The sequence below is a fragment of the Hakea prostrata genome, chromosome 7, assembly GCF_041222555.1.
Source record: "Hakea prostrata isolate BN-2017 chromosome 7, UWA_Hpros_2, whole genome shotgun sequence".
Lineage (NCBI taxonomy): Eukaryota > Viridiplantae > Streptophyta > Magnoliopsida > Proteales > Proteaceae > Hakea > Hakea prostrata.
The window spans coordinates 40205574-40227337 of record NC_142606.1 but is presented as its reverse complement, the minus strand read 5'-3'; the positions used below and the strand labels follow the sequence as shown (position 1 = coordinate 40227337).

The 21764-nt window shown below is 40.2% G+C and overlaps 1 protein-coding gene across 2 annotated transcripts in view; it reads right to left on the bottom strand.

The window, feature by feature from the left end:
* The window catches only part of LOC149011144 (calmodulin-binding transcription activator 5-like), a 48054-nt gene that overhangs the window by 14373 nt on the left and 11917 nt on the right, over nucleotides 1-21764 (bottom strand). Inside the window, exons 3-9 of one of the 2 annotated variants that reach the window (XM_089164059.1) lie at nucleotides 14714-14829; nucleotides 14214-14302; nucleotides 14023-14068; nucleotides 13805-13925; nucleotides 12472-12624; nucleotides 12309-12367; nucleotides 5182-5565 (exon numbers count right to left, since the gene is read on the bottom strand). In XM_089164059.1, coding sequence (XP_089020185.1) covers nucleotides 5182-5565; nucleotides 12309-12367; nucleotides 12472-12624; nucleotides 13805-13925; nucleotides 14023-14068; nucleotides 14214-14302; nucleotides 14714-14829 — 968 coding nt within the window. The remainder of the gene's footprint in view (nucleotides 1-5181; nucleotides 5566-12308; nucleotides 12368-12471; nucleotides 12625-13804; nucleotides 13926-14022; nucleotides 14069-14213; nucleotides 14303-14713; nucleotides 14830-21764) is intronic. The other variant, XM_089164060.1, reaches the window with a different exon arrangement.

Here is a 21764-nt window from a genome sequence, read left to right as displayed (position 1 = left end):
AGCCCCACAACCCCAATGAGGTTCGATCCAAACCATCCCATTCTAATACTGTAAACCCAGAAACCATCAAAACTTGAGAGAAACAATAATTTCTTGACAGGAAACTTCATATTTCCAAAACCATCGGTCAAAATCCATCTGAACTTGGAAAGCATAACCCGCACTTGATCAGGTTTCACCCTATTCTGAAACTCCCAAGTCATCCAAACCTAAGCCATCTCTAGAGATTACCCCATTTTCACCCCATATCAAGAAACCTCCCATTACCTAGTATTTTTAACCTAAACCCACCCCATTTGGAACTACCAAATTTTCACCCCATATCAAGAAACCTCCCATTAGCTAGCATCTTTAACCTAAACTACCCCATTCAGAACTAGTTAATACAATAGCATCTCCATCACTTGCCACATCAATCCCTCAAAAGACCAAAGCCCATTTGTGATCATAAGGAAACCATCCCATACACCTTTACCAAACTTAACCTAACCTACCTTATTTTGCCCTTGGAGTTGATTATTGTTGGGGAATGCCACATCAGCCTGTAATTAATTTTGATGATAACAAACACGAGGCACTAATGTCGTGTTTAAGATGTGTCTAACTAGATCAAGCCAAATGAACAAAATCAAGAAAATGGAACCAAGGCAAGGATGATCAAGACATAAGTGAAGGCCAAAGCCAAAGACTCAATCAACAATTGGAGTATGTAGACTTGAAGCTTGAAGACCACGTGAAGACTTAAAGAACCAAGAAGAAGGATCAACCAACCTCAAGTGGACCAAGTGCACTTAGAACACTATGAACACTTGTAAAATTGCACACATCCATACATCAAGACCATTCTACCATTAGATAGACCTAGGATATGTTAGGCTGGGTCAATTTGGACTTAAGGTTGGTTAGGAGGACCAAAAACCCAGAGAAAAGCCAAGCATCCACTTTCTGAACTAAATGGCGAGTCATTTGTCCACAAACAGCAATTCATTTGGAAATGGCAGGCCTTTTATTTAAAATGCGAGCTGTTTAATGCATATTATTAAAACTCTGAAAAGTTTTTCAATCACATAGACAAAAGGAAAGTAATTCGTTTGGTAAAAGACGAGCCTTTTGGAAACAACAAGCCGTTTGAGTCCAACAGCCATATCTCAACAGTTATATTGCTGAAAAGGCTTATGACTGTTAAAGAGCAGTAGGAACTTAACTCAAGGGAACTCTTCACCTTATAAATATCCACACCCCTTGGAAGGAAGAACTCTGCCAAGTGCTCATAATATACACTCTTCCTAGTGATCAAATGCCCCCAAGTCACACTCAAGCATATAGCTATAGCCTCTCACCCTTCTGCACACCTTAAAATACTCCTCCAAGGAATCAAGCCTATCAAGATTGATTAAAGATAAGGTGAATGAAGGCTAGTAGGGAGCTAAGATAAGGTGAATGAAGGCTAGTAGGGAGCTCAAGCAACCCAAAGTGGTGCAAGCATTCCATTTGTGCATTAATCTCCAAATTGCATCACATTCACTCAAGAGGTAAAAGTCACACCCCTTGATAGGTAATATCTAACTATTGTACTTTTGGTTTTTATTGTAATTCTAGCTCTCGGTTGAATTAGAGCTACAAGGGTACTCTCCCCATTAACAATGATTGTAAAGGGCATTCTTGCCCTAAGAAACATAGATTTGTAAGGTTTGATTCTTTACCCACCATATTGAAAGAGAATCACTAGTGGGAAACTATCTTGAGGCCAAGAGAGGAGTGGATGTAGACTTTCCAAGTCAACCCATCCAATATCTTGTGTTTTCCAAAAGCAAGTTTTATCCAAGGCCTATAGAAGTGTTTCTGCATCCAGAAACACTCAAAACTGCTTCTGGCATTTCTTAAAGTAGAAATACTTGTTGGGTTATCAAAGGGGTCCATCATCTGCAGTCAAGTTTGGCTTGGTGTTTTGCCAGGCTTAGCCTTTTGAACCTGGAATTCCATCAGAGTGCTAAGGGTGTTCCCATTGCCATCATTTGATGGGTTTCCACCACCAGCATCTGGAGGTTCCGGTTCGTAGCCCCGGTCAACAAGTTGAAGGTAGGAGGAACAGTGGGTCTCTGAAAGTAACCCTATTTATACTGCTTTCCAAATGGGCAATAGGGTTTCTAGGCCTCTGTTACTAACCCGACTACTAGGCTGCGCCTAGCGGTCTTTTCTGAAACGGCACTTCAAGCTTCAATCGATTGGGCCAGGTTCATTACTTGGTCCAACATGGTCGCTGCAAATAAACGCACTTTGGCCTATATTTCTTCTTTTAGTCTCGCAATAAATATGCATTCTAACCACACAAGGTCCTTCATTAAGCTGCCATTGATGACCAATCAAACTTCTCACAATAATCAACTATATATCCTTCTTGCCTCAAGTTACTAATTCTTAATGTGGGGATTTCATTTGCCTTGCTCCAAATTGCCTCAACAACTCTGCCTTTACGGCTACCCAACTTCGAAAGGGTTCCCCCATCTCACGGAACTGCAGCCAACCCAACGCTACTCCTCAAAACACACTATGTCTGCACAACTCGTTCATCTTCCCTAATTCTGTTGAGGAAAAAATAGTGTACTACTCTCACCACGAAACCCATTGGTCTTCTCTTCTCTGGAGAAGATTTATATCAAACAGTTCCAACCTCTGATGTGTCGCCCTCACAACAGTGGTTCATGCGAATCTTCTGTGGTGGTTTGAGCTTCTCCCATCGCTGGTTGTAGTGTTGTAGCTGCCACAGAAGATTCTCTGTCAGATGTCCCTTCCCACGTGCTCCTTGCAACATTAAAGCCCTAATTTCATCCATGAAGCCAGTCACAGTCATCGGCAGCTCATTCCTCTCCGCCATTTTTGCCGAGGAATCGAACTTCAAATTCAGCCCTGCAACCAGAATGGTAACTTCTCCCACCTTCTTCTCAATTTCTTCCAGTCACCTTTCCATTCTTGAATTCACCATTTCCAGTTTCTGCCTGGCTTTGATGCCAACTTGATTGGCTCCTCAATAAAAGATTACCACCTTCCTCCTTGCACACAGACACCAGTCCTTGTCTGCACAAATAAGTGCTTTGTAATTGAGACTCAGAGAGTTAGATTCAGACAAATATAGTTCAGACTTCAATGGAAATATTAATCTGGCTATGAGAGGCCAGTACTCTCCCTGCAAGTCTCCTTGTCCAAACCCAATACAAAATCCAAGAAACCCCTATCCCTCTCTCCCCACAAAACAAACAATTCCCATCTGCCTAAAAACTGACTCCCAATGCAACTGATAACAGAACTGCCTCTTGACTCAACAACTGACTCTACTCATTACTGACTTTCACATTCTCTCCTCCACTCCTCAATTGTGCCCCATGACTGCTGCAGACACAACTCCAATGTTTGGTCACCCCCTGCCCCTGTTTCAAGACTCCTGGTATAAACTTGAGTAATAAGGGGTGTATCACCACCCTTAATCAAAATCCTGACACAGGAACACAATGGGAAGTTGATAAATAATCAAAGTTATGAAGGAGGATAGGCAGAGTAAATAATACCTAGATGAATTAAAGAACCACTTGGAAACATGCCAGATAGGGAATTAATATTTATTTGGTATAATAAAAGAGGATATTTGAGCTGCAGCCTTTGAAATCTGTCTCAAACAGCTCATAATCTCCATATTTACCGCTGCCTCGGCCTCCTAGCTCAATCCTAACCACCAGAGTTCCAAAAATCAGGTACTAAAGGACTAGACTTCTAAAGTTTGAAACCAGCAGTTGTTGCAGGTTCCAATTGATTTCAGAGCAGGGTTTTCCCTACTAGAATGGAATTAGGGAAAGATCCAAGGCTTAACTTGTTTAATGGTACTGAATCAAACCCAAGATTATTGAGTTGAATAGAAAACTGACGAAGGAGAAAAATTCAGAATTGCAGAGGAAGGAGAAGGCAGACATAGTATTAAACTACTCAACTCAAACTTCCCTTCATTCAATCCTCTATCACTTCATCGGGTACATGCTCTTAGAATTAAGAAAAAAAGAAATCCTAATCCTATTCTATAACTGAAACATAATTAGATTGATTCTAGCTAATCTAATCAACATTAAATAGAATTTCTAATAAAGATAAACAGAACATGTACCTGCCTCATGATATGATACAAATGGGCCTCCATGGATACTATCTGGATCGGAGAGTTCAAAGTATAACAATCCCAATTTTTAAACCTTGGTTCACCCAGTAGCAGCCCCAAAAAAATCTGGGGAGACTGGCCTCTTCAAATGTGAGGATGTTCAAAACCTTGACTTCATAATTAATAGGTAACTTTGGAAATTCTGTTCAGTAAAGGACTTCAATTTTGTCAGCTTTAGATTGTTTGAGTCGATGTCAGAGAGTCAACCCTACCGATACTCTAGCTCCCACATGGACCCAAATCAAAATAATAAAACCAAATCAAGTGTTTATATACCTTAGCATTCACGCTGCATTGCTTTCTTCCATAAAGTTTACAAGGCCATCCATGATTCCCATTTGGTTCCATCGTCAAAACTCAGATAGTCTCTCAATGGTCAAGACTACATTTAAGGACAGTCTTCTGCAAAAGATAGGTTTCATATCCAGCAGAAAACGACTAAACCAGTACTCCGAAGTAGTTCTACTTGGTTATACGAGGCCGTTTAATACTTTCAAGAGTAGTTCATTTAAGACTAACAATTTACAAGAGTAGCATATAACGTTTTATAGTTACCACTGTACATATCTCAAACTTATTGTGAACTCTAACATGAAGAGGTTTTTCTATCATATCATACCCCATTCTTTTAGTATCTACTCTGATTCTAATGAACAGATAGTGATGAGAAATGTTATTTGCAGTTTTATAAAGTTCATACATCACACACCCTGCTAAACTTGGGAGCCTTGTGCACTGTTAAGGCTTTTTCTTTTTATAAAGTTCATCCATCCACAGAATATTTCAATGCTTAGCCCATTAAATGTTCAAAAATAACCCATATAAATGGTTTGTGAAACACAATGATGGGGGACTGGTTTCTCAGGTGCAAAACAGTTGTAAGCTCAGAACAGACATGCAACCCAAAACAACAAGCTATTTTTGCAGGATCAACACATAGTGAGAATAAAATTTGTCAACAGAACAAAGGATGAAAAGACCTTTGTTTCTTCTGTTGAATAAGCCCATGCAGGTGAAACTTCAGTTATACTAAAAATTTGCTCTCCAATAGATGGTTGATTGCAATTCATCATGAAAGACAGACTTGATTCATGACCACTGGAAACTGGGGATTCAACTGATGGATCATCTACTGATCCCAAGGAATCAGTCATAATCGAATTCATCCACCTGCCAAAGCTATCCTGAGTTTGCAAATCTTCACGGGAAATACACATGCATTCATCTTTTCCCCTTCTAGACTCTTCAGAATCTTTTGTATGGTCACTCATTCCCATTGTCTGTAAGCAATCACTGGGTGGTACTTTCACATCAACACACATACTTCCAATAGTAGGCAAATTGTCTGTTGGGAGAAGAGTGCCCTGCCATACAAATCATAGATGGGTTAATGGATTGTTGAAGCTAAGAGTCAAAAGGAACAATATTTCCAAATATTATAGTTCCTCAGCCTCCTAAAAATGCAAGAGTTAGAAGAGCAAGAGGTAAGTATAAGCTTTAAGGCAGTCCAGAATACCAGAATATCCATGATACGCCTCACATTAACTCCATACATGAAAAATATTGTCATATAAAGCAGCCCAGGCCACCAAATCTAGAATAGTAAACAATTACATATAATTGGCCTGACATTTTGAGTTCAACACCTAGAGACGATAATTAGTGCAATAGAAAAACCAAAAAGGTGAAGTATCAGTCTATCCCAGCTAAGGATCCAAAGAAATGAGACAACCAACCTGAAGTAAAGCCAGCAAAAGTACTGAAGAACGAGAGAACGAGAGAGTTGGGGACTTAATGACTTGTCTCTATTGAGAGCATAGCCGTGCTCTCTTTATGATGAGTAAAAGAAGACCCCTATAGCTGAACAGAATTACAACAATACACATCCTCTCGCACAAGGCACTGACTGTGTACATTGCCAAAGGTTTCCCGCGCAGCCATTAAGTCAAGCTTGCCTTGATAGACACCTAATGTCCACCACATGGGTTGCTCCTATGGTCAAACTAATCATTGGATAGGAATTACCCCTCCCACCCAATCCCCAAAAATAATAACAAAATTTTATTACCAGCAACCAGCACACAGAAGTTGAAGAAGTGCATTAGCAGGAAAGAGGGACTGCTGTTGTTTTTTCCTAATTGCAGGCTCTAATTTATTCATAATACAAAAGATTACGAACTTACTAAAGTCAGGAATTCTAACTTAAACAAACTAACACCTCTGCCCCTGGTATCTTCCAGCAGATTTACAAGAATAAAAGCTCAATCAGAAACTTCCTAAAACATAAGAAATTACCTATGACATCCCTAGGCTTCAACTGTCCCCCTCAAGTTGGAGTATACAAAATAAGAGCTCCAACTTGGAATAACAAGAAAATATCAAAAAAACTTCATTAATCTTGAGAAAAGTTTGGAATTTCAATTTTGAGGCTGGTTTTGACCGGCCTTGAAACTTAGTTGGGGTCAAAAGTTCGACCAAATCAGTGGAAACCTAGGAATCTTAGGACATCATGTTGGGTGCATTGGCTCTCTTTAGATAGGTTTTTGCATACACCCTATTTAAACCACAAATAACACAATGGAAGAGGTATTTTGCATGAGCGAAGTTATGGCTTTAGGCGAAGAGCGAGAGCATTTCTATAACTTATAGTTTTTGTTTTGTTCCCGAACAACGATCATTCATTACGGCCGGCCGGCCCAAAGACTGAAAGCACAGTCTGGGCAAGCTATACTATGGAACTGATATGACCGAACTGGGAAAAATGGAACAAGATCTCGATCTCAATAAGGAATTGGAAAAGGGAAAAAAAAGGATGAAACATACTCATTCATATCCTACTAGTTGAGAGATGGGTGTTCGTTTCGACAAATACAAGGAGTTGTAAATTGTAACAAAAGTACTTTAATTTGAAAACATAAACATCATCATCATAAACCACACCAATAAATAAATACATATTTGTACTAATATTCCACATTTTGCAGGCCTTCGCGCAACAATCGGTGGATGACCCGAGGTCAAGGCATGGAAACAACCTCCCAACAAAAATTGTTGGGGTAAGACAATGTATGAAAATTGCCCCCCCCCCCCGAAAAAAAAAAAAAAACTTTGCTTGTGCAGAAGCCTTGGGCACCAGGTTTGCCCTTTATTCCACTACTTTTTAAGTATAAAACAGAAAATAATTGGTATTTTATCATTTTTTAAATACAGAAAATATTCAATCATTTTCAAATAATTAACTACAGAAAAATAAATTCGACACTATCATAACATAGATCGAGAGATGGTGTCTCACAGATATTAGATTCAATGTCATCTAGCATATGTAAATACTATCTTTTTTTCAAAATACATTATATGGAAATTACTTTTGAAATTAAAAATAAAAAAATACTAGCACTACACACCCAAAAAAAAAAATTTAACAACATAAATTCATAGATCATTCTCCTAAACTAAACATATATTGATTTGAAGAGAAACAAACATTTTTTAATGCATCAACTATCAAGAAATTAAAATTTTGGGATAATTGACATACCTAATTTCAAGGTGTGTTTCATCCCCAACAATCCTACAAAATGAATGTTTGTTGACAAAGGACTAAAGAACTGTAGGGATATGAGGAAAAAAATAAGGATTTGAAGCTAAAAATTTGGATCTTAGGTCGAAAATTTGCAAAACTAGAGGGGCGGTACCAAGACAAGATCTGTGAAATATGCAAATCTCGTCAAAACTAGGTAATTTAAAAAAAGAAGATGGACCGAACTAGTTCGGAATGGTCGAGACATTCCAGATGGTGAGATCATCACACCCCACCCCCCACCCCCAGCGGGGTTTTCATCTCAATTGGCAAAAAAACCAGAATTTTTATTGAAATTTTGGTGGTTTGACCAAAATTTGGACTATGATCTTGAGAATAGTAACAGCAGAAAATCCCAATAGACACCAACAGAACTTTACACAGGAGATAATCAACTTCAACCTAAAAAAATAATTTTCATGTCGAATGATCCTTCCAACAATGAGAACAATAGGCGGTACTAAAGATGATATGTAACCATACATATAGTGGCAACAATAAAATCAAAGGCAAAATCCAAATAATGCCAATAGTAGGGAGGTAAAAAGTGCAGTTCCAATGTCCCACACATGTAGATAAAAAATGCAGCTCCAATATCTGTAAAGGTGCTCTTCGCAAGAACGCAAGTAGTAGTTAGTAGGTAGTAATTCACCACATAAAATTCTTAAGTAGATAGAGAGTCAGTCTTCAATCTCAACCTAATGTGTAGCACTAGACGTGACCAAAAAAGGTGCAAATAATAACCAGTAAGAGCCTGCAACCTAAATTCAATAATTACAAATGCACCTGTCATTATAGAAATAATGGCAGCCAAGTGCTGATCTTCAAAAAATTGGATTAACAAGCTAATGAAATAGGAGTCCACCAAAAAAATGGTTAAGATATAAGCTCAATGGCAATTTTGTAATAAACTATATTTTTTCAAGGGGTTTTTGGTAAATAAAGAAGTAATGGATACGAAAGGAATTTGATATATAGATGGAGGACAAACTTGGAAGGAAAAGCTCATAATGGCAAGATTGTAATATGGTGTAAGAGACAAGTGTAACTACTGAAAGATGGTATTCTCATATTAAATATCTAATAAATTAATCTAATATAATCTAAATAAGTAAAAGTAAAAGTCAAGAGGTGTAATGACTAATGAGATTGTCTTCCCTAATAATGTGAACACAAGGACCCCCTGGCCAAAACTTCAAGTGGGGCCCCAAGATGGCTCCAAGAAGCCACCCCAACCTGGCCAAATCCTTTTTGGAGGTTTTTTTGGGCATTTTACCCTTCTTCTTTTTCTGAAATTATTTTTAGAATTTTCGTTGAGTCCAGTTTGTTAATTTGAGTTGGTTTGGTTTTGTTTGGAGAATTTTATTTTAAGTTGAAGTTGTTTTGACTGAGTCCTAAGTAAATGGAAATTAGTTTGTTGAGACAAGATAAGATTCCTTATCTTATTTGTTAGGAGTTGCTTTGTCATTAAAAGTCCAGTCCAAGATGTAATTAGATCCTCATCTATTAAGAAGTTCCAAGTTGAGTCAGAGTATTTTATTTTAAGGCTATAAATAGCCTCTTCATGTAATGTTAGTTTCAGCTTGGATTAATCAATGAATTAGTATTTTTGCCAAGAGGTGGGTCAGGTTCCTTTGAGGGGGACCCTCCAGTTGTTTATTGAACATTCTAGTCTTCAGGCCTTCAAGTTCTAATTCCAGTTCTGCAGCTCCAGCATTCATCTTCAGCCTTCAGCCAACAAATCCAGCAAGCAACCTTTGTCTGCAACCTGCAAACACCATCTCAGATTCCCCCAGGTAAGGCTAGCCCCTTTCAAACCCATCGCAACCCTCCCTCCCCTGTTCCGTTTCTGCACCCATCCCCCACCCCTGCCTTGCTGCCGCACAAGATCAGCAGGTCCCCAGCCCCTGACAACACCCCCAATCCCTTCCCCAGGCCCCCATGACCCTGTTGAACCCCTCACCACCCCTGTCCCTGCCCTACTACCCTTCCCCTTCCCTCCCAACCCTCTCAGTTTCTCTCTCAGCCTCTCTTTCTTGCAGCAGAAAAAAAGAAAAGAAAAACAGAAAAGCAAGAAGAAAGAAAAGAAATGAGAACGCAAGAAAGGATCTTTCTCTTCAAGATCCAATTCCCAATCATTACATCTTCATTCAATTGGGTTTGTTAAAACCCTAAAATCTTCCCTCTTACCCAACCATTGGTTTCCTTTCTTTTTTGCCTACGAACAACCACTATACTTGAACACGACGCAACACATTCATGAAGTTTACAACTAATGGCAGTAAAACCAAAATCGATCATGATAAAGCTTCACATGTTGGCATTCCACCTGTGCTTCACACTAAAAAAAACCCTTCCCTTTTCCCAAGAATTATCCTCAACGCTTCCACACCCCAACCGCAGGTTTCTTTTACCTTTCCTAGTTTCCCTAATATTATTTTGACTACCCTACTACTTAGTAAACTATCCCATCTTGTGTTTTGATCAAACCCTAACTTTTCCCTTTTCTCCAAAACCTTTCCCACACAATCTTTGATTGACCCATAGCCATCCTTTCAACCATCCATATTTACTTCTTATCTACCAACCTGGGCAATCCATAATATTTTTCCCTTTTAACTGCTGGAATTTCCTGGCAAACCCTAAGTCTAGGGAAATTATTGAAATACCCCTAACCCTAGACCTGGTTTACATCACCTGATAGTCACACAACCACAAGCAGCCCACCATGAAATCAGGGTTAGAAAGGATGGAATAAAAGAATGGGCAGAGGTAAAGTAGGAAAAGAAGAGTAAAATAAGAGTAATGTGGATTAGTCTGGAACAAAAATAACTAAATGGAATGAGAAAGACAACTATGAGGTTGTCTTCAAACTTCAGTTACCAAAACCAAGTGGAAAAAGGGCTTCATTCCTATGTTGGGATCTCTCTTGCCTTAAGGTAATCTTCTATAAAGTTCAAAGGTTTGCAATCATACTATAGGGCCTCTCAAATGCATAAGTGGTTGGAATAAGCTAGCAGAAGTAGAGCCCTAAAACCAGATCTGAAAATTTTCATAGTTGCAGACTTGCAGGTTTCTTCCAAAGTTCAGATCTTCAAAACAAGATCAAGGGAGCATACAACCCCAAAAGCTCAAAGCAGAAAATGAAGTCTTAATACCCCCACAGCAAGGAGTAAGACCTTCACACAACAAGTTAAGAGAACAGCAATAGCCAACATCATCAAAGACACCAATTCTAAGAACTAGGGATTGATTCAAATAGGCAGCAAATCAGTAGCTAGTACCATCGGTAATATTAGCCAGCAGCCAGAAGATAGTTGCAGAACCAGTGAGCAACCAAACCACATCACACTCATAATACAGAACCAGCAATGTTATTCAGCTTCACACAGTCACCATCTTCATTGAATCCCTAGTTGTTGCAGGTTTTTTTTTCCCCTTCCTCATTTCAACTAGGGTTTCACCCAAAACAAGAGGACCTTGAAAGAACTCTCAAACAAGTAGGTGAAAAATACCAACACAAGAATCAGATTAATGCTCTGATACCATGTTAAAAATTAAAATTCTATTACCTGCAACCAGCACACAGAAGTTGAAGAAGAGTTAGCAGGAAGAGGACCTGAGATTGTTTCTTTTTTTTCCTAATCACAGGCTCTAACTTATTCGTAATAGAAAAGATTACAAACTTAATAAACCTAGGACTTCTAACTTAAAACAAGTTACCATTTCTGCCCCTGTTATCTTCTGGCAGATCTACAAGAATAAAAGCTTAACTAGAAATTTCCTAAAACAGAAAATATGACCTACAACATCCCTGGACTTCAAAAAATGACAATAACAACAACAATAAGAAAATAAACAGCTTCCACATGGAACTCACTCTTTTTCTTCTTCTTCTTCTTCTTTCTTCTGTGTATGTGTGTGTGCGTGTGTGTGTGTGTGTCTGTGTGGGTGTCAAGGGAAGCTTGACCCAATCCCACCCATGTTGTCCATTTCTTGCAATGTGGCAATGGAGACTTTTACAGAGTTCACCCATCTAGGAGAATATGAACTTCAGCCATGTATTGTATGTCCAGTCTAGAAAATGCTTTCTTAAAAAGAATCACTGTCAGAAGAACATAAGTCTATTTTCTGACTTTACACCAACAGAGAGATAAAGACACCTTTGCCTAAACAGGAAGCTCAACTAACTGTTCAATGTGTTCACTAGATATTGTAGCTTCAAAAGTCACACCCCAAATAAATAGATAGTCTTTATATAGGCAAAGGAACGCCACACAGTTGTGCAAATGGACGTGTATCCGTTCCCAGACACGACTGGGTTTGAAATCACAGCCACCCCGATACATTTCGATGAGGAATGAGGTGATAATTTTTCCTGGTTGTGTCTGAGCCGGTACATGCCCCGGAACACCTCTAGGTCGAATTCTTATATATGTGAGGACATAGTAGTAATGACTGCTTAGGGAAAGGACCAAATACCATAAGAACATTCTGTAATTGTGGCTAGATATACATACTTACGTTGCTATTGGAATTGCTCATTTCATATAGACTCCGCTGCTCAAAATGCGAAACATCATCTGTCATAAATAATGCAATTATTGGTCTCTAAGATGAACAGCATAGGTATTTCAGGAAAAGGTTCTGAATTTTTTTATTTTTTTTTGGATGAACAAATTATTACCTCTGTTAGGTCCTGCAGGATCGTTGGGATCTTGTGATGCGAGAAGATCTTCCCAGTCAAGAGTGTTTATCTCATGGAGTCGCATCTCATGATTTTTAACTGTCATACTATCACTAAGCTCTACCGGTTCAGCAGCAAGAGAAGAAACAGAATCTAATATTATAGAAATAATGATACGTTAGAGTATTTTTATACCAAGAAAAACTGCTATATCAAGAACAAAGAGGAAAGTTTCACCACAAGTCAAATAACATGGTCCTTTTTATTTTGGGAAATTTTCAGCCCCATCCCCTGAGGCCCTGAGCTACCCCCTAGTATTAATACTACCCCCTGAGTTATCAATAATATTAGTTAGATCCCTTACTGTAGTCCACCATTAGCAACTAATGATGTCACCCAGTAATACTTTTTCAACAGAGACAAAAGTGCCCCTCAACAAAAGATGACTATTTGGTATTCTTAAATCATAACCACCAAGTGGGACCCATCCACTGACATTATTCAATCTCTTTCTTCTTTCTCTTCTCCCTCCTGCATCCAGACAGAGGCTGGTGCAAGCCCGCTTGTTTGCGGCTGACCTTGGTGATCCAATTTATGCAGGAAAGCCCCAGGAGCTCAAAATTGTTCAATTTTGTCAAGGAATCTTGCTGAAACAAGAACAAAAACGATGCCAAAAATCATAATTGAATACACGTATGAACAAGCTAATCCGTAGAACCAGTCCTGTAAAAAATACTGCTTTCCACTACCATAGAAACTCTTGGTATAATTTTGGCTCCTATGTTTTTTTTTTTTTTTTCTCATTTTTGATAAAAGTAATTCTGGTTTCTATTGCCAACAATGGAACTCCATATTATGGAAGTCACCAATATGGATGGTGAATCCAAAGGGGGCTTTATTCATGGTCATAACCACTATGGTGTTGTTTTCCATTCTTTCCAAAAAACAGATCCCTCCAAATCCATGAAAATAAAATAACATGGGGAAGAACTGTGCGATTCAGGAACTTGGAAGTAAATACGGTTTGTTAATTTGCAAAGAAAGGTACGACAAAGACGGAGAAGAGAAAGGAGAAAAGAGATTGAAACAATGTTAGTGGGTAGATCCCACTTGTTGATTATGGTTCAGGAATAATAAATAATGATATTTTGATTGAGGGGTATTTTTGTCTTTTAGAAAACATAACTGGGTGACATCGCTAGTTACCAATGGTGGATTAACAGATATTACTGATAAATCAGAATTTGACATTAATATTAGAGGGTGGCGCTGAAAATTTCCCTTTTATTTTTCATTAAAAGAGTCATAAAAAAGTCATGGAATGTTATCTCACCAGCGTAAAAAGCAGGATCTATTCCAGAATTAATTTCTTCCAATAAAGCCTTAGAAGCATATGGGTCAGAGTTGCCTGAGCTAGAATTTGAATTAACAGTTGTAGAAGGAGAACCCTGCAACTGGATCACTTGCGGCGATAATGTGATATACGTAATATAATGTACGATTATCTTACTTAACAGAAGTTAATAAAGCATAATACACAAACAAAATTACCTCTAGTGTTTCACGATAATGTACAAGGACTATATGTTCCTGTTTCCTAGAGAAAGAAAAGAGCAGCAAAGACCAGAAGATTCAGAAATAGAAAATCTGACTGAATGGTTACTATTAAATATAGAAGTTTATAGCTACCAAATTGGATAGAAAATAATAAGTAGTCCAAATGTGAATTTTCCACAACATACTTGTCAAGCAACCAATAACATCTGCGAACAAAATTGGGGTTATCCTGGCCATGTGCGTAGTAAACATGGATCCTTTCTTCATCACCAACCTGCATGATGAAGTGAGAACATGAAGGGACTCTGAAAACTGTGAATGTAGAGATTGTTCATTGATTTGTTTAATAAAAAAGGGGGGAGTATTCTTTCATAGTACTTGTCTGCTAGAGATAATGAACCACATATTTTAAAATTATGCGAGAAAATGTAACATTCTGAATTCCATGAATGGGTAATCGAAAAGTTTTGAACAAGGGATGTGGTTGGTTGGAACTTTCAAGTATCCATGCTCCATAAAAGAAAACAAAAATGTACTCCTGCATCTTATAAGATTAGTAATCCTGAAAAGAAGGCCCACAAGTATAGAATTAGGAAGATCAAAATTCATTCAACGACCAATTTACAGATTTCAGGAGGCAGATGTTACTAAACCAAAACAAGCTCCATCAGATTAAGTAACTGACTTTTAAGTGTTCATGAGCTTCTTTGACAGTCTTCCCATCCTTCTTCTTCTTCCAGTTGTGACCATCTTTCCGGAAGTTCCTCAGCATTTTACGGTCAAACAAAACAATTGTGCCACCTGTGTTTGGGAGACAAAGAAGAGAATCATTCTGTATCTATTTGCTGCCATCATAACATATAAAATATTAGGTTATGATAAAATCTTAGATTAATACTTTCCAATAGAAGAGAGGAGAAAAGAGAAGAGGGGGAGGGGGGAGGGGGGAGGGGGGAACCTAGAGTACATCTTTTTTTTTTTCTGGATGAATACCTAGAGTACATCTTGTTTCACCTGAAAGTAGAAATGAACTCAGACAACAAGATCATTCTCATCACTAAAAATGTGTGGATATATGATATATCAGAGGATGCCTAACATGTAAAAGACATGGAGCTTACAATGCCTTTCATGAGAGAATCCATTTAAACCTAAGCATGCAAATCTCGCATCATGAGCATTGATCTGTTATATTTCCTAGTTCACACAGACTGCAGAAGAAGATTGATAATGGAGATTTGATTCTAATATACACACTTGAAATGCCAAACGATAGAAAAATATGCACATGAAGCAATAAAAGCATGGCAGGTAGGGGGTAATCTAAGTTACAGGACTGTTTTAATGTGATTGAAGTCTGGCAGGATAACAAGTACACAATATATTTTTTTTAGATGATTAAATAATTCATTACCAAAAGAAGAAAAGAAAATACAAGAGCACAAGGGACAGAGCCCAGACAAAGAGAAGAGGCCTCAACTAACAAGCAACCTAAGAGGCAATGAGCCTAGCAATTACCTTAGAGCAACAATTAAAGCAAACTAGATACACAAGCAAAAGAGGCCCAAAGCCAAACTAAGAAGAAAACTAAGCGACATCAAGCCAAGCAACTATTTAAGGGCAACAATAATAGCAAGCTGGTTACGCAGCACAAGAGGCCCAAAGCCATATAAGCAAACTAGAAAATAACCAAGGAAGAGGACCAAAGGGCCCCCAGCTAAACCAACGCTGTCTCCCATTCGATCAGAGATAAGTGAAGCCTTTCTAGAAACAAAGCACATGGACCAATGCAGCAGCATCACATTTGCAAGGGAAGGTAGCAGCACAAGAATGAGATAAAGAACAAAGAACAAATTAGACTCCAAAATAATTGGAGAGTTCAAAATCAATAGCCCTCATGGCTTTCCCCCAAAGCCAGAGAAGCCATCAATGGCTAAATCCTCAGCAAATTGAAGCGAAGCCCAGAAACAGGAAGGGAAGAGAAGGAGAAACAAAAGGAGAAAAGGGCTGGAAGCAACATAAGAGAGACGAACATATCAGGGTTGGAAAAAGTTCGGAGAGTTCAACAATGATGACCCTCATGGTTTCCCCCAAAGCTAGAGAGACCATCAAAGGCTGGAATCCTCGACTAATAGAACAAACCCTTGAAACAGAAAGATGAGAGGGCAAGAGAAGGAGAAACAGAGGGAAGAAACATCTAGATCTGAGAATGAACTCGATTTGGAGAAAACAGCAATAATGGCCCTCACGGCTTCCCCCGACGCTAAAGAAGCCATTAAGGACAAGAACCCTCGACAAAGAAGCTGAAACCAGAAGCAGAAAAGGGGAGAGGGAGAGAGGAGAGAAGAGAAAGGAGATGAGACCATATTTGGGAATGAAACAGAACCGGTGAGATCAGTCACAGTGGCCCTCAAGGCTTTCCCCCGAAACTAGAGAGACCACTGAAAACACAAATCCTTAACGACCATAGACGGAACCCAGAAATGGCCAATCTCATTTTTATTCTTTGCTTCAATCTTTTTTTTTTTTTTTTTTCTTTGGACAAAGAGGAGAGGGTAGAGAGGAGATGAGGAGCAGGGAGAAGATGGAAGCAAGAGTAGAGAAATAGGGAGGAGATGAGATCGAGAGGAGGAGAAGCAAAGAGAAAGGAAGGAGAATCAGGGTAGAGAGGAGATGAGAAGCAGGGAGAAGATGGAAGCAAGAGCATAGAATCAGGGAGGAGATGAGATCGAGAGGAGGAGAAACGAGAGAGAGAGATCCAGAATCACTCAACGCTACCACAACAAAGAGGAGGAGGAGAGATGCAGAGACGGAGGACCACCAACGTAAGCCTTAGCAGCCGCTACAGATCCTTAAGGCAAGACGCATATGCAAATCATGGAAGGTCTTGGCTCTCCTCTTCAGATAGCTGAACTCCTTCGACTCCCTTCAAAGAGATACCTCCGCCTCTGGAAGACTCTCCAAAAGTGACCTGAGTCTTCAAAGGAGAAACCTCCGCCTCCGCCTCTGCCTCCCAAAGGAAGTGGATCGTCAAAGGAGTAAAGAGAAACCTCCGCCTCCGCCTCTCCAAAAGAGAAACCTTAAGATACAGATAAGCTCCTCACAATCCACCACTAGGAGACTTCGAGAGGAAGAAGATGCAGAAAGGATGCACCACTGCATCTGATAGGCAAGTCAATTAGGTCACCGGAGTCGATTAGGTCACCGCTGCAACTTTTGGATGTTCAACCTGTGAGGTTGTCTCGTAGAGAAAACCTCTGCAAAATTTGGCGTCAAACCCTAAAATCTTGATTTTGATCAGGACGAAAAGACTAAAAACCGGCCTCAGAACCAGACTTTCATTCTATCGAAACTTATACAACTTGTGCACAAAATATTACATAGAAACTAACCAAGTACAAACAATATGATATGCAAAATAAATAAAAGATTGAATAATAACTTGCAATTAAAAAGAAAAAATGTCTATCAAGCAATAAATGCAAGACAACTAGGGAGTAACTTAAGTTTTAGCACTGGTTTTGATTCCTGAGGTCTAGTAGGAAAACAAGGGCACAAAAAAATTGTAGTAAAAGATAGAACTCAAACTTAAAAGAAGCCTGGTTGTCATACTAGAAATTTGGAAGTAAACAAGGCTAAAGAAGACAATAACAATGTATGATACCACCCAAAAAAAGAAACAGTTGCGGTAAAAATTCCAGTTTAAGTACCCAAAAGAAACTAGTATCTGGTATCTCACAGTAAAAGATACTCACAGAGTTGAACTACAAATTCTGGTAGTGCATCTTCAAATTTCAGGTAACTTGGAGAACCATTGTTTTAACATTTCCACAAGACCTCCTGAAAGCAAGTTACAGGCCTAGTCTTTAAGTTGACTCAAGTTAGGTCTGGTTGTGGACTTCTGCTTAGGCTTGGATTAGTCACGAATTTGGAAAGGGGTATGGAGCCTGTTTGTAGACCTGGAAACCTTTAGGTGAATGTCAGTCTGTGGGCTTCACAAAAACCCAAAAATCTTTAACAAAGGCATACACCAAGCAGCTAGAATTAAGTTCTGGGATTCAGGCAATCAGGCGATGGGTTCCCTTTCCATTTTGCAAGAATTCTGAAAGACTTATCCTATAAAGACTGGTTGATCATCAAGCATATTCCCATCAACCAGCAGTCCAGCATATACATATCTCGCAGTTGAACAGCATGCTGAGCTTCAGCAATGGGTGTTATTACAAATTTTAATTTTGTATGACCAGTGCTCATATAAGTGAGCAGATGAAAAGTAAGCTTAGCTAGTGATGCTCCTTAGCCGAATGATCTTCCAGAACCTCCTATGGACCCTGCCGCAGCCCCCTTCCTTTATTTCCCCTCAGCCAACCTCCCCCCCCCCACCCCACTGCATTGTGCCCCTGGTCTTCCCTGTTTTCTGCTCCTGAATGCACCCCTTTCTGGGTCACAACCTCTGCTTCATTCCCCCCCCCCTCCCAAGAAAAATAAAATTGACGATGGCCTCACTATTTGCACCCACTGCCTCAAACCTGGCATATTGACACGGCACTACATCCTTGTTGGCCAATTTCTGTGGTCTCACCCTCCCTTCAATGTACTCAAATCTTCACTCTATAAACAATGGAAAGTCCCCAGCAACCCAAAAACTTTCCTCTTCAAATTTCCTACCATTTCGACCATGGATCAACCTCTCCCTGGTTGGTAGGTAAAAAACCAATTTTCCTTCACAGATGGGAGCGGTCCTCCTAAATCCACAAGGTCGACTACAGCTCTCTTGCCTTGTGGATCTCTCTGCCAACCCTCCCTCTAGAATTCTGAAATGCCAATTGCCTCATCTGAATTTGCTCCACGATAGGTCTCCCCTCTTGGCCTGATGCTTGCACCCAGAAAATGGACTGCTTGTCCTTCGCGAGAATTTGTGTTGAGCTTCTTGACTCGAGACCGCCTCCCCCATGATTTCTATTGAAGATGATGATGGGCTTTCATTCGAGCTGACGGAGAAATATGATTGGATCACTCTCACTAGACCTCATGTAAAATCTTCAGGTATCACTCTGTCAATTGCAAAACTACCATTGTTATGCCTCCACCATCACCATCATCAATGCGGCTATTGCTTCTTCCGCTATTGCCGCAAATCCCGCAAAACTAGCTCCACTTGAAGCTTCGTCTTCATCTCTGCTTGCTCTAAGATGCAGGTACCATGTGCCACCTCCTCACCCTCATGGCTCTCATGCTCCCACTTCTGACCATATAAGATCTCGCTACCGTCACCACCGCCATTAAGTTCAACCAACATATGGGTCACTACCGAGTCAACATAACCCCCTATTTTCCTTTGCCCACGGAAAAGCAAACCCTTGTCTCAACTGCTAATGCTGCACCTGTACCTGATGACTTTGCAAACACCTTGTCCTTGCACCTGTAGGTCCTGTACCTATTCTCTCCTGCTCTCCAACGGTGCCAAATACCACTAGTGACCAGATCCTCCTCCTAAGACTACTGGTTTCACCTCCTCATGCACAAACTCTTCACTTCCCGTTGCCAACCCAGTCGTTTCTTCAATTTTGGGCCTAGATCTCCTGCCTACAGCATCCGCACAACCTACCCCGGTTCTGAACCCCAACCCTCCTCCCTTTTCCTAGGTCAAGTTCCTCAATTGACACAAACTTATTTGAAACCCCCTCCCCTTTTATGGATCATCTGAGTGAGACTCAAGTTCTTGGATCCCCCGCCCCTGTGGAGGGATACCCGATTTTCTCCACCTCCCCTAATGCTTATGTGCTCGTATAGTCGTACCTACACTCGTCAAAGGTATGACCCAGTGTTCAGAACTGTAGTTCCTCACTGTGCACCCTCCATGTTTAATGCAACTTTGACTTAAAATGTTAGGGGTCTCAACTCCCTAGCTACATAGGATGATGTCAAGCTATCCTAACCTCATCTAAAGTCTCCCTCTACACGCTCCTTTGATTGCCCATCAGATTGCTTCTCTAATGGCAACCTCGAGGTCCCTACTCTCCAATTATGACCACCCATCCAATGGTCACACTTGGATTCTCTAGGAACCTGCCAAAATTACGCACCTTGCCGGGTTCTCTGAGTTAGCTGAGGTGCGAACCGGCAAAATTTGCCGAAATTACGCACCTTGCCAACATCTTCATCTTCGGTAGGAACATTGCTGACAATATCCTCCTTTGGGCTGAGATTGTTTGGGGTTCAACCACACTTTGCACTCCTCTACTGCCCTATTGAAAATTGATATCCACAAAGCTTTTGACTCCCTCAATTTGGACTTCATGCTTGATACTCTGTCCTCGATGGAATTCCCTCTCCTTTGTCCATTGGGTTGAAGTCTACACCTCCAACCCTTACTTCTCTATCATCACTCATGGCTCCCAAGTGGACTTCTTTCCCTTTTATTTTGGTATTCCCCCTTCCTCTTCCCCCTAGGCCTTAAAGCTACATCCAAAATTACCTAGCCCAAAACCAACCAACACCTCATCTCTACTATCCATATGCGTAAAGCTCCAAACCTAACTCACCTTGCCTTTGTTGATGATTGATAAGAACGTTCAATTCACTATGGAATTCAACAACAAAACAGAGGAAATTCACAAGATAGAGCTGGTTTTAATTGTGTGAATCACCCCCAACACCTCACAGTGCCCTCAGCCAGAGGCTGCCCCAAACTCTCTTACATAACCATCGATACCCTCTCCTCTCAATTCCGCCTGTTTATTACCCCTCAACTAACCCTAGCACTCCCTCTCTCCGCCACATGGCATGATCCTGGGGTCCTATCAATGATCTTATGATTTTCTTCAAAGCTTTCCACTCTTCTATCTCCATCCTCTCTTTCCACTCCCTCATGAAGCCTCTCCGATCTCCAAGTTAACATGAAGAATCTCTCTTATTCTTGGGCAACGTCTCTAACACAACCAAAGCCTCCCTGCTGCACCTTACGGCTTCTTGCTTAATTCCTTCATGTCCTACCATGGATTACCCCTCTTCCCTTGCATGCTCACTAACCACCATTGTTCCCTAATGCTACACCAAATCCAAGAAAAGCTCTAACTCTAGAAAGGCAGCTTCTCTCCTTTGCTGGTAGGGTTGTCTTGATCAAATTAATCCTCCAATCTTCCTACGTCTACTGGTAGGGTTGTCCTGATCAAGAATCTTCTGCTTCCTTCACCCCATTAGTTGGTCCTTTGTCTACCTCCCAAAACTAAAGGTAGCCTTGATTTTTGCCAAATCTGTGATTACAATAATGACAGCTTATTGAAGCTTGAAATTTTTCTCAAAATCCAACGGTCATAAATAGAGAGCTTGAAAATTTTCTCAAAATCCAAGACCATCTCGAATGGGTCCAAATGAAAGCAAGGGATTTTCACAAAGAGAGCCGGAAAAAGGGCAAGTGAAGAAAAGGTTTTCAAGGTCATCTGAACCATTTAAACAAAGGATGCAGCTAGGGTTGGCCGGCATTTGGTGGCTAATAAGGAAAAACTAGGTCGAGAGGCCAACATTGAGGGCTCTATAAAGGGTGAGGGAGTGGTGAAGAATGTGACCTTTAAACCAAACTAAGGGGGCCCAAAGGACAAGGGGAAAGGGGAACAAGCCAGGTTCCATGACGAAGAAGTGGAGAAGGTGTTAGAGGTAGAGGGGAGCCAAATGGTGAGATCATGGGGGATATCTAAGAGGAGAGGGAGGGAGGACCATACCTATATAAAACAAGG